Source organism: Salmo salar, chromosome 16 (assembly GCF_965601325.2).
Source record: "Salmo salar chromosome 16, fSalSal1, whole genome shotgun sequence".
Classification (NCBI taxonomy): domain Eukaryota; kingdom Metazoa; phylum Chordata; class Actinopteri; order Salmoniformes; family Salmonidae; genus Salmo; species Salmo salar.
In genome coordinates this window covers 10,180,638-10,194,720 of record NC_138306.1, presented here as the reverse complement: position 1 = coordinate 10,194,720, position 14,083 = coordinate 10,180,638, and the positions used below count along the sequence as shown (strand labels likewise).

General features: G+C 42.0%; 1 protein-coding gene across 9 annotated transcripts in view; it reads right to left on the bottom strand.

Moving 5' to 3' along the window:
* LOC106573121 (suppressor of tumorigenicity 7 protein homolog) overlaps window positions 1-14,083 on the bottom strand; it is an 82,229-nt gene that overhangs the window by 33,200 nt on the left and 34,946 nt on the right. For 5 of the 9 annotated variants that reach the window (XM_014147833.3, XM_014147834.3, XM_014147835.3 and 2 more), the window contains exon 2: window positions 2,828-2,863. The exons of the other annotated variants lie outside the window; for them this stretch is intronic. In XM_014147833.3, the coding sequence (XP_014003308.1) occupies window positions 2,828-2,863 (36 nt within the window). The remainder of the gene's footprint in view (window positions 1-2,827; window positions 2,864-14,083) is intronic. 9 annotated transcript variants of the gene reach the window in all.

Below are 14,083 nucleotides of genomic sequence, written 5' to 3'. Positions count from 1 at the left end.
TCAGGAAAATAACCTCTCACTCAACGTCAACAAAACAAAGGGGGATGATCGTGGACTTCAGGAAACAGCATAGGGAGCATCCCCCCATCCACATCGACGGGACAGTAGTGGAGAAGGTGGAAAGTTGAAGTTCCTCGGCATACACATTATGGACAAACTGAAAATGGTCCACCCACACAGATAGCATGATGAAGAAGGCGTAACAGCGCCTCTTCAACCTCAGGAGGCTGAATAAATTTGGCTTGTCACCCAAAACTCTGACAAACTTTTACAGATGCGCAATCGAAGCATCTTGTCGGCAGAATCACCGCCTGGTACGGCAACTGCTCCACCCACAACCGCAAGGCTCTCCAGAGGATAGTGCGGTCTGCACAACGCATCACCTGGGGCAAACTACCTGCCCTCCAGGACACCTACAGCACCCAATGTCACAGGAAGGACAAAAAGATCATCAAGGACAACAACCACCCGAGCCACTGCCTGTTCACCCCACTATCATCCAGAAGGCGAGGTCAGTACAGGTGCATCAAAGCTGGGACCGAGAGACTGAAAAACAGCTTCCATCTCAAGGCCATCAGACTGTTAAACAGCCATCACTAACAGAGTGGCTGCTGCCAACACACAGACTCAAATCTCTTGCCACTTTAATAAATGTAATAAATGGATTTAATAAAAGGTATCACTAGTCACTTTAAATAACAGCACTTTAATAAATGTCTACATATCCTACATTACTCATCTCAAATGTATATACTGGATTCTATACCATCTACTGCATCTTGCCTATGCCGTTCGGCCATCGCTCATCCCTATATTTACATGTACATATTCTTATTCATCCCTTTACATTTGTGTGTATAAGGTAGTCGTTGTGAATTTGTTAGATTACTTGTTAGATATTACTCGGAACTAGAAGCACAAGCACTTCGCTACACTCGCATTAACATCTGCTAACCATGTGCATATGACCAATACAATTTGATTCGTCCGTTTTTTGTTGGTGTCATTTTTGCGGAAAAAATAATATTCTGGCTGGTAATCTGAATGGCTGGTAGACCATCACTCTGAAATTAGCTACTAGGTAGCTACTTCCCATGCCGTTGCGGGAAGCGGGAACTAAGGACACCGTGTCCCGGTTTTGACGCCGTTCATCCCCTTGATACATACTTAAACTGTATGTATGTATGTATGTATGTATGTATGTATGTATGTATGTATGTATGTATGTATGTATGTATGCATGCATGTATGTATGTATCAAGGTGACATCTAAATGGTTATTAATATTAGTTTTTTGTGTAGCTATCCTACTTTAATTCAAATCATGGGAAGGAAATAAAATTGCCACGTTAGCTATCGCGGGCGACACCCTGATACAGCTGCCCCGACCTCAGGTCGGCAGGCACCTTGATACCGGTGCACTGGTCATCGGCTTATTGACTCGTCGTGCACCCCAATCAGCCACGCAGAACGGTCTTGAGTGGCAACAAATCTTCCCAAATTAGTTGATTTGCTTTCCACACACCCACTCCTTTTGACATACTTACTCGCCCATACTCAGTCGCCATATTGGGCTGCAGCTACCCCATACTTACTGTGACCTGGAATTTTTATTTGGGAGCATCTTGTAATTATTGAAATATAAAGTGAACACATGTTCATTGGCATCATGGCTGTACCATTACTACAGGGAAAATGGCTTATTTTTAGCCCTAACAGTTAAAAATATATTACCAGTCCAATGTTTATTTCTTCTTATTGCAGGGGGATTGGTGAGCTGCATTTTACATACATAAACCATGTTGTGGGCCGTTCTAAAACTGATTACGGGCCATTTGTTTACACCTTGTGCAGTCATGTTACCTCCTTAGCTAGCAACCTGGTAACTTACTAGTAAGCTATATCCGAACATTTGAGGCCACAGAAAGACGGATAATATTCCACAAATGACTTGGTATTTGTGTCAACATTTTGTCTTTTTATAATAAACAAATGTATTTACATTGTTACATAGTTTCTAGGGCACAACATGTGCTTCAGAAGTAGCTTGAATACATAAAAGGCCCAATACAGGGTATATCTCAAAATATTTTCTGGTGCTCCTAACTTTTAAAAGTTGGGAGCACCAGAGCTATAAATGAAAGATTCATTTAGAGCCCCCGATGCTAGCATCTCTATTCCTTAGCGTGTGGAAATGCTACATTCACCCCGCTCAATGTCACCTGACCGTGCAGGAGAGAGATGGAGACAGAACTACCTGCAATGGCAGGAGGGTTCTTAAAGCTCACTGTAGAAAAACATGCTCCATTCATCTATCTATATAACATGTCACGTGGAATGCACGCACACATAACATGCACACAGAGAGTCAGTAATTGTGTCTATTTCAGGATAGCTAGCCAAGCCATTACAATTAGAGAGGTGAGAAGAGAATAAAATGCATCACAGAATAAATCGGATAAATTTGAGATAAACATGGAGGCGTGCAGGAAGACTATTGTGGATAAAAAACTGAAACAAAGGAGGGGAGGGAAGGGAAGGGAAGGAAGGTGTTGGAAGGGATTGAGAGGGAGAGAGATGGAGTTTTGCATCACAAGCCAGCTATCATAGACCCTTTATGCAAAATGGTAGATCCCAGCTTTCTTGCCGAGCAATCTGTCACCAGGAAACAAGGAAAACAACACGAACGACAGAGAAAGGGGAAAAAGAGAGGGATGGAAAGAGAATGAAGCGAGCAGCCCAGAATGAAGCGAGCAGACACCGTAACACCAGACAACACACAGAGAGAAAGACAGATGAGGCTGGAGGATGGCGATACGGTACTTACATGAGGACTCTGTGCCAAACATGGCTGGGCCGGGCGCTGCGATGGAGATAGAGGGAGAGAGAGGGAGGGGGGGGTTGATGAGCAGGCAGCTACACAGCGGGGGTCATCAAAGCACACAATGCAGCCAGCCGGCCTGCCCTGGCTTTCAGATGCTCTGCTCGCTCGCAAGCTTCGCGCTCCACTCCTGTAGCCGTTAAACGGCCTTCCTCCACACACACAGCTCCCAAAACACACACGGTCCAGCCGCTGAACAGGGGCCTCAAGAGAGGGAAAAAAACCCTCCAACAATAGAAATCCTTCTCCACAGAAAACATAGGTGTTTAAATCCAGACAGAGAAGGAGCTGCCTGCCTGCTGCAGCTAGCTCTTGCTTTCCTCTCCTCTTGTTGTCTCCTACTATCCTCTGTTTCTCTATCTCTCGTTGTATATGTCCATGCAGCCGAGAACAAGAGGCGGGCTGTCCCGGGTAAAAAAGCTGAAAGCAAATACTGCAATCCTGTAGGCAGCCTGGTGGGTAATTCTATATCTATCTATGCAAACAGTGAGTGATGTCAGGAACCCTGACAAACACTGGTCGCGTTCCCCTGCTCAGACGTTGCATGCGTCAACCAATAGTTGCGGGCCACGTCATCAACTGCGTTGTCAGGTAACAGATTGCTATAACCTAAACGTGGAAGGCGAAAAAAGACGCCTGAGCAGAGGAATCGGAAGTTAGGTTAAAAATACTGTATTCCTGAAAACCGGCAACATCCGCTTTATTCCAACGCTGCTAAGGGTGAGATTGCTATGACATATGTTGTTAGCTGATACTTAAAAATACCTATCCAGGCGTTACAAGACTGGCATGGGTCAGCAATGCCTGGGCAGAGAAACACGCCCACTGACTGACTGCTGCTGGAGAGAGGGCGAAGGGGAGGGGGAGATGGAGGGAAGGGGGCACCAAGTGGTACTGGGAAAAGACCAATCATATGCGGTTGTCTATTATGGTCCCCCCAAAAAACCTGCTGTCAAACACACACACGTCCCCCACCGGAGGAGTGGTAGGCTAAGGGGAATAAGGGCAGGTCCAATGTGGCAGCTCCATAAATTGAAATTAATAAGAACCATTACTCTGGAGACAGCTGTGTGCATAACTGCCTCTGCAGCGGCTACACTAATGAACACATACACCAGGTGAATTCACCTACCTACAGTACAGGGAATTATCTAACCACATAAGCTACCAAAAATATTAGGTAGGTAGATATATATCTATATCTATGTGTGTGGGTTGTAATTACATTAACATTCTGCAAAACGCAATGGTCAGCAAACAAAATCAGGCACGCGTCGAACTGAAACATCTTTTAATTTGAATGATGACACTGATTGAGCATGATACCCACAGTCTGGTAAGAGCACGTGATTTTAAACTCAGTATTATCTCCAACCTATTGCATGAATCTGCATGTTGTACACATGAATGCATAGTAGTAGATTAGAGCTAGAATATCATTATCAGAATGCATACGTAGACATTTATGTGATTAGGAGACCACGAGTACGTGTGTATTCTGGCCGGTTATGCTGAGTGTTTATGTAATAATCTAGGGTGTTCATGATGAGTGCGTGTGTCAGGGTTTCCGTTAGCCAGCAATTGCCGGCTTTGGGCAACAACAAAAAAACCAACTAAAAGCCGATAAATAAAACAGTTGCCAAAATGACCGGGAGAAGAAAAAAAATCCCATTGCAAAAATAATGCTTTTTATTCATTGATTGAAATACCAGTGGATGTAAATTAATTTGACCATTGTGGTTATCGGTCTATAGGTTAATGTGCATAATTTAGTGGAATTAAATTGGCCTGTGTGTATTTTCGTCAGTCATCATGCATTTTCATTGCGCAACAATTCTAAATACAATTGCGTGTTAAAAACTGTACACTATTAAAAAGAGCTAATATTTTGTGTGTTAGCACTGGGCCTATATGTAAGACTTGCTGTCATGTCAGACAGCCCAAACTGTCATTTGAATAAAGGACTGGAGTGTGATAGCAGCATTAGGATTAAGCCTAGTTCTGTGACTGAGAAAGAAAGGGAGAAGGAGAGAGAGGGAGAAAGAGGGAGTCTTGACTAAGGCCTCTTCTCCTTTGTCCCTCACACATGGTGGCTCCCTCTCTTCCCTCGCCAAAACCCAACGTCTTTGTCCTTCAAGCGGAGACAGGACCGGCCCACCTTCACCCATCCCTCCCTCCCTCATCCTTCTTCCTCTTCTATCCCGCCATCCCTCCCCCTCTACTAAAGACGTCTCCATGTTAATTACACAAGGGTCTCTGAAATACCGCGTCGGGGGAGAGGAGGGGAAGATAAGAGGGGGAAGGGAGGAGGAGGGATGTTCTGTACAAGGATTAGCTTTAATAAAAACAATCCCCATCTGTAATCATGGGCATCCTAATCTGCTCAAATGTCAGCTTTCCCTAATATTTCATCTGACTAGAGCTCCCATAATCTGATCTAGAATCAGTATTTATGAGTGGGTTCATAATTAGGGCTAGGGTAAGCAAGGCATGAACCCCACATTACTATCTATAACGTCAGACGTACTATCATCCTCTAAAACACTCAACTGATCTAAGACTGTGACGATACTACTATAGCAATATTTTTTCCATGCCAAAAATGAAAACATGAAGCAGATTAAACTCTTTGGTCTTTTAAAAAACCCGCTGTATGTCAACTATTGCGCTATAATTTGGAAAATAAATATATGTGATTATGATGACAACACTATGATGTTTGTTTCTAACAATAGGGCTGTTTTTCTAAAAAAGTTAAATTTGCTTTGTTTCCTTGCCACGATACTAAGCGGTATCGGATACTGGTATCGTCCCAGCCCTATTTAGGACCTGTGCTTAAAGACAATGCTGTCAATATTCAACAAGGTGAACCAAGAGGGGGGAAAAAAGGCCTTGGGCACTGCTGGCCTAGAACGAGTCCAGGACCTGATTCAATTAGTTTATACACAAAAGCATTCAACAGAATGGAAACAAGTGCTAAGGGGCCTTGTCCTTTTCTATGGCGAGCGGAAGAGCTGTGAGAGAATAGCTGCCGCCTTCAGTAAAGCAGAGAGCCCATAAAGTCCTCAATCATCATCGGTTCGGATTCAGAACAGGATAGTTATTTGAGTTGCGCATGGCCAATTGGCACACTCTCTGGCCTCTCGTTGCCTTGACAACCTTCAGGACGCAGGGCCATTGTCATGGCAACCACAAGGGCCAGGTGAGGTGGATGGGCGTCTAGTTATAATCGCAGCAAGACAGCCATCAATAAGTGGCTAATAAGTCTGGCTGCACATCTGACTGGCTGACTTACTGTTATTGATGGCTGGCTTACTTACTAAAATACTAACTAAACTGAGAAATTATGTGACTAAACTGAACAAAAATAAAAGTATATTATGAAGTCAAGATCAATGATATAAAGAATGATGGGAAAAAAACTTGAGTACTTTAAATGAAATGGGCAGAAAGACAAATTCAACTCCATCGTTCATTGAATCAGATGGTTTATTTATCACAAAACCATTTGATGTTAATTATTTTAATGATTACTCCATTGGCAAAGCGGGCAAACAGACAGGAAATGCCAACAATGAACAGTAAGCCATCGTATTCATGCATTAAAAAACAAATTCAAGAAAAGCAAGTTTGAATTTTGTAAAGTTAGTGTGGGAGAGGTGGGAAAACTATTGTTATCGATCAATAAATGACAAAACTCTTGGCATGGACAACTTAGACGGAAAGTTACTGAGGATGGTAGCTCACTTCTGTCATATTTTTAATCTGAGCCTAGAGGAAAGTCTTTGTCCTCAGGCCTGGAGGGAAGCCAAAGTCATTCCGCTACCCAAAAGTGGCAAAGCGACCTTTACTGGTTCTAACAGCAGACTTATCAGCTTGTTGCCAGCTCTTAGCAAACTGTTGTGTTTGCCCAAATACAACACTTTCTATTTAAACAAATTCACAGACTTTCATCATGCTTATAGAGAAGGGCACTCAACATGTACTGCACTGACACGAATGACTGATGATTGGTTGAAATAAATTGATAATAAGGTGATTGTGGGAGCTGTACTGTTAGATTTCAGTGCAGGCTTTGATATTGACCATAACCTGTTGTTGAGAAAACATATGTTTATGGATTTTCAACCTCTGCCATATCTTGGATTCAGAGCCGGCATCTAATTGAACTCAAGAGTTTCCTTTAATGGAAGCCTCTAATGTTAAACATGTAGGGTGTGCTGTACCGCATGGCAGCTCTCTAGGCCCTCTACTCTTTCCTATTTTTACAAATGAACTGCCACTGGCATTAAACAAAGCCTGTGTGTCCATGTATGCTGATGATTCAACCATATATGTGTCAGCAATCACAGCTAATGATGTCACTGGAATTCTTAACAAAGAGTTGCAGTCTGTTTTGGAATGGGTGGCCAGTAATAAACTGGTCCTGAACATCTCTAAAACTAAGAGCATTGTATTTGGTACAAATCATTCCCTAAGCTCTAGCCCTCAGCTGAATCTGGTAATGAATGGTGTGGTTGTTGAATAAGTTGAGGAAACTCAATTACTTGGGTGTTACCTTAGATTGTAAACTGTCATGGTCAAAACATCTAGATTCAATGGTTGTAAAGATGGGTAGAGGTCTGTCCATAATAAAGAAAATCTCAGCTTTTTTGACACCACACTCCAAAAAGCAAGTCCCGAAGGCTCTAGTTTTGTCTCATCTTGATTATTGTAGTCATGTGGTCAAGTGCTGCAAAGAAAGACCTAGTTAACCCATAACAATCTAAGCCGGGATATAGGAAAGATCAGGAAATATATATTTTGATATGTATTTAACCTTAATTTTTGTTACTAAACAGTCTAACCCTGGGAAGGGGTTTCTACTAAGCTATTTGGAATTGTTTTAAAGAAGGTCATACCAACAATCGCTTTGCTATGTGATTGAAGTATAAATAAAAAATTGTTGTTGATGAAAATATTTATTTGGCCTTACTACTATTAGCCCACACAAATGCATAGAATAAGAGATTCACTAAATGGAACAACAGTTAGTCCCCCCCCCAAAAAAAATCTAAAGGAATTTAGTTTGGAAGTATACAACGGGTGGGTCTTATCCCGAATGCTGATTGGTTAAAAACGCATTCCAGCTGGTGTCTATTCCACATGCTACCACTGGCTAAATCTGACGTTAAAATGCCTGTTTAACTCTGTTCCATCTGACTGCGCAATCCACTGTCTCATCAGCCCAGGCAGGCACTTTATAAACTTGATATCCACTATAAAAAGCATCTAGATTCTAGACATTATCTCACATTTCTTTTAGACTAACATTTAGTTTTCAACAGAGGAGATTTGTATAAACCTTGCTGTCTGTCTCTGACATTTGCAACATTGTTTCAATATTCAAATTCGAACTCCAGTTGTCCCATAGTAATGAACGTGTCGGGATGAGACAGGCAGGTAGCGTTTCTCAGCCAATCGAAATTATGAATCAGCTGGCATCGTTTTTCCTGGACAAAGAAATGTAAATTGACAAAAGGTCAAACGAAACGAAGTGCAGCTAGTTTGCAGTCTTTCTATCTTCAGTTTAAAGTGATTGTTTTATCTGTTTTGTAGGCTAGCTCCTCTGAACAACAGTGTCCTGACGAGTGAGCACATTTTCTATGCCAGGCGAAATTGCACCTCATCAGCGCATTGTTATGTATGTTTCCAAATAAATGTCACTCGAAAACAGCTTAAACAAATGCAAATAAGGCAACTTTGCTGTTATTCTGGCTGCACTTTTTGACATGACTAAGTTAGCCGTAGTTGGCTAGCTAGCAAGCAAGTGATAAGAAAGTTGCCAGCACGGCAATGGAACATTTAAAACGAAAGACTGGGTTGCGTCTCTAGCAACCGAACGACCAGCCGGCTTGGGTAGCAACCCTAGATTTGTATTGGGACTATATCTTGTGAAAGGATGAAATAGTATGAACAAATTCATCAAAATAACGTTTTTAATGAAAATAATTCAAATCATTATTTGAATATATTTGTAAACCGTTGTATATAAGTGATAATGCCTTCAAAGCCAGTGTTTGGAGGATATATTGAAACGGATATATTAACAACACCTGTGCCAATATATCCTCCAAACACCGGCTTCGAGGGCATTCTCGCTTAAAGTGTCTGCCCTATATTTGACAGATAAATAACATATCAGGAAATATTTGTTATTTTGACATGCATTTAACCCCTTTGTTTAGTGACAAAAATGTCTCCATATATACTTCCATAAATCTTTTCAACAGGTACTGGGGGAACTTCAGACGAGTCGTGAGGCATGTGGGCATCCTAGAGCAAAACAAATGACAAAACAACCAACATTTACACAGAGGGGTCATATTAGCGTGTAGCCCAAACTGTTCGGACGCTATAAACAAACGTTGGCAGATCGGCTGTCCCGACTTCAGACGAGTCGCAAGACACTTGTGTTGGTCGTAGTGCAAAACGGAGAACACCATCGCGTTAGTGAGAGTCTTATCTTTCTATAATAGTTTGTAGGCAAAACCGTTTGGATGCTAGATATGATTTTGTGAGAAAACTGTTTGGCTCATGGTCTGACAAATACCGCTCTAGCTCTGTCACCTTTCACCGCAGGTGCAGAAGTGTTACATAGGCGGATGCGGTGGATTGAGAAGCATTGAGAAAACATATCTCTAGTTTAAAATGATGGATTTTGATGGGGATTTGTGTATTATGCTAATTGGATTTGTGGGGGCGCGGACATCGACCTTAGAGGATTAAGCTGCGGCTGGCCCAGAACAGAGTAGCACATCTTTCTCTTCATTGTAATCAGAGGGCTAATATAAATACTATGCATGCCAGTCTCTCTTGGCTAAGAGTTAAGGAGAGACTGACTGCATCACTTATTTTTATAAGAAACATGGTGTTAAAATTCTAAATTGTTTGCATAGTCATCTCACACACAGCTTTGACTGACACACTTAACCCACCAGACATGCCACCATGGGTCTTTTCACAGTCCCCGGGTCCAGAACAAATTCAAGAAAGCGTACAGTATTATTTAGAGCCATTATTGCATGGAACTCCCTTCAATCTCATATTGGTCAAATAAACTGAAAACCTGGTTTCAAAAAACAGATTAACATCTTTGGGATAGGGGGCAGTATTTTCACGGCCGGATAAAAAACGTACCCGATTTAATCTGGTTACTACTCCTGCCCAGAAACTAGAATATGCATATAATTAGTAGATTTGGATAGAAAACACTCCAAAGTTTCTAAAACTGTTTGAATGGTGTCTGTGAGTATAACAGAACTCATATGGCAGGCCAAAACCTGAGAAGATTCCATACAGGAAGTGCCCTGTCTGACAATTTGTTGTCCTTCTGTTGCATCTCTATCGACATTACAGCATCTGTGCTGTAACGTGACACTTTCTAAGGCTTCCATTGGCTCTCTAAAGCCGCCAGAAAGTGGAATGGGGTGTCTGCTGTCTCTGGGCAAAGTATAGGAGCAGAGTTTGTAAGTGGTCAGCCTGGGGACAGTGAGACTGGTGATGCGGTCACGAGAACTCGCCATGTTTTTCTTTCAGTCTTTGAATGAATACAACGTCGCCCAGTTGGAATATTATCGCTATTTTACGAGAAAAATAGCATAAAAATTGATTTTAAACCGTGTTTGACATGCTTCTAAGTACGGTAATGGAATATTTGGATTTTTTTTGTCACGAAATGCGCTCGTGCGTTACCCTTCGGATAGTGACCTGAACGCACGAACAAAACGGAGGTATTTGGATATAACTATGGATTATTTGGAACCAAAACAACATTTGTTGTTGAAGTAGAAGTCCTGGGAGTGCATTCTGATGAAGAACCACAAAGGTAATCCAATTTATTCTAATAGTAATTCTGAGTTTAGGTGACCCCGAAGTTGGCGGATGTCAAAATAGCTAGCCGTGATGGCCGAGCTATGTACTCAGAATATTGCAAAATGTGCTTTCGCCAAAAAGCTATTTTAAAATCGGACATAGCGATTGCATAAAGGAGTTCTGTATCTATAATTATTAAAATAATTGTTATGTATTTTGTCAACGTTTGTTATGAGTAATTTAGTAAATTCACCGGAAGTTTTCGGTGGGTATGCTAGTTCTGAACATCACATACTAATGTAAAAAGCTGGGTTTTGATATAAATATGAACTTGATTGAACAAAACATGCATGTATTGTATAACATAATGTCCTAGGAGTGTCATCTGATGAAGATCATCAAAGGTTAGTGCTGCATTTAGCTGTGGTTTTGGTTTATGTGACATATATGCTTGCTTGGAAAATGGCTGTGTGATTATTTGTGTCTATGTACTCTCCTACCAGAATCAAATGTTTTGCATTCGCTGTAAAGCCTTTTTGAAATCGGACAATGTGGTTAGATTAACGAGAGTCTTATCTTTAAAATGGTGTAAAATAGTTGATTGTTTGAGAAAATTGAATTGTGGTATTTTAGTTGGTTTTGTATTTCGCACCGTGCGATGTCATTGGCTGTTGGCTAGGGGTTCCGCAGGCGGAATGGGGTTCCGCTAGCGGAACGTCTGTCCTCAACAGGTTAAGCAAATCCTCACAGCACAACACCTCTCCCCTATTTTACCTAGATTTTTTGTGTAAGTATTGATATATAGGCTGTGTGTGCAGTTTTTTTATTTATGTAGTTCTGTCCTTGAGCTGTTCTTCTCTATTAATGTTCTGTATTATGTCATGTTTCATGTTTTGTGTGGACCCCAGGAAGAGTAGCTGCTGCTTTCGCAAAACCTAAAATGGCGATCCTAATGAAATACCAATTGTATTTGTAATACCATATACCAACTTCGGAAATAGTCATCCCTCCCCGCCTGAATCGCTCTAGCGACCAATCATATTCATGATCAGAACAATGCTGCTATTTTCAGGTCTCTCCAGAGCTGTTCAGTCAGGTTCAAGTCAGGGCTTTGGCTGGGCCACGGAAGTTGAACCTTCGCCCCAGTCTGAGGTCCTGAGCGCTCTGGAGCAGGTTTTCATCAAGGATCTCTATCATCACCTTGGCCACAGTTTTAGTTGTGTAGGCTTGTAATTGTTTGTCCAAACAGCGGTTGGGAATGGGAGCCATCTTGTTGCTCTCCGGTCCTGGGTAAGACCAACACTGACTCTTGACAATTGTAACTTCGCGTCCTTGTTTGGCAGCTTGCGTTTCAACAGTTTGAGTCTGAGGCTACTCTTGCATTACCAGTTTTATAGTGGTTCTTAATTCTGTGAATACTTGCATTTCCTGTGTGTATTAGCATTATAAAGTATAATATCGCTGCATAGATTTCAATATCCTCATTCAAAATATTATTATGAGTTTGAGCGATGCAAAAACTGACAGCAGCTCTTTTCGGAATGTTAAATGGACTCTAGCACGGTCTGATCTTTTGGGACAACTAAGGGGTTGTAGACAGGGAAAGAAACTGTGCTTTGAATACCTGCCCTGACTCGTGAGCGTGTAAAGCAGCACAAGCCTCATTGCCCTGATGACTTGCAGAATCTAGTCTACCCTGCAATGTCTGGTGTCGAGCACACAATGCCCCATCAAAAGATGCAAAGACTGTGTCCCAACTTTCTCTTGTGTAACACGAAATCCCTAACAGACAAGGTAGATGAGCTTTACTCTGTGACTCAGGCTAATGAGATTGCCATTGTAGCTGTGACTGAGTCCTGGTTAAAGGCAGACTCAATAGTCAGGCTTCAAGGCTATAGTTTGCATAGAAAGGACAGAGTAACAACATTTGGTGGGGGTGTAGCCATGTACATAACGCACAGCATCCATCACAAGCGTTTACTGGACCTTGAGGATGACAGCTTTGCGTGTTTGTGGACTTGTCTGAGACCATCTCTCCTACCACGCGGCTTTAAAGGCATTGTGTCTGCTGTCCTCTATCACGTCCTCAAATCTTCTAAAAAGACCCCCATCTGACTCCCAGGCCCTGGAATATCTCAGTACTATTCAAAACAGATATAGTCTTCCAGGTATTGTGATTCTTGGTGATACCAACACACTGAAACGTGGTCCATTGATTTGATTGGAGAATGGCGCCAGAGGGGATGGCTGCCGTTTTACGGGCTCCTAACCAATTGTGCTATTTTGGGTGTTTTTTCGAATTGTTAGTAACTAATCTTGTACATAATGTTGATGCTACCGTTTATGACAGAAAGGAGCTTCTGAATATTAGAACAGCGATTTCTCACCTTGAACTGGGCGAAGATCCTTTCTTTAATGAGTTTGACACGAAGGATATAATGTTGCTCACAGACAAGGCCCAAATCTCTGTCATTCACATGAAGAAAATGAGGAAATACAGGGGGCAGAGATCAGGGTGCCTTGTGAGAATTCGTCAGTAAACCTGCCTCTACCATGCGTTCTATTAGCCAACGTGTAATCACTGGAGAATAAACTGGATGAGGTCCGTTTGAGACTATCCTACCAAAGGGACATTAAAAACTGTAATATCTTATGTTTCACCGAGTCGTGGCTGAATGACGACATGTATAATATACAGCTGGCTGGGTTCTCTGTGCATTGGCAGGACAGAACAGCTACGCCCAGTACGATGAGGGCTGGGGGTGTGTGTCTATTTGTAAATAACAGCTGGTGCGCAATGTCTAATATTAGTGTCAAAGTATTGCTCGCCTGAGGTAGAGTAACTCACGATAAGCTGTAGACCACACTATTTATATTTTTCATAGCTGTCAATTTACCACCACAAACCGATGCTGGCACTAAGACCATACTCAACGAGCTATATAAGGCCAAGAAAGGCAAACAAGAAAATGCTCATCCAGAAGTGGCGCTCCTAGTGGCCGGGGTCTTTAATGCAGACAAACTTCAATCCATTTTACCTAATTTCTACCAGCATGTCACATGTGCAACCAGAGGGGGGAACCCCCCCCCCAAAAAAAAAAAACAACTCTAGACCACCTTTACTCCACACACAGCTCTCCCTCGCACTCCATTTGGCAAATCAGACCATAATTATATCCTCCTGATTCCTGCTTACAAGCAAAAACTAAAGCAGGAAGTATCAGTGACTCGCTCAAAATGGAAGTGGTCAGATGATGTGGATGTTACACTACAGGAGTGTTTTGCTTGAACAGACTGGAACATGTTCTGGGATTGATCCAATGGAATTGAGGAGCATACCCCTTCAGT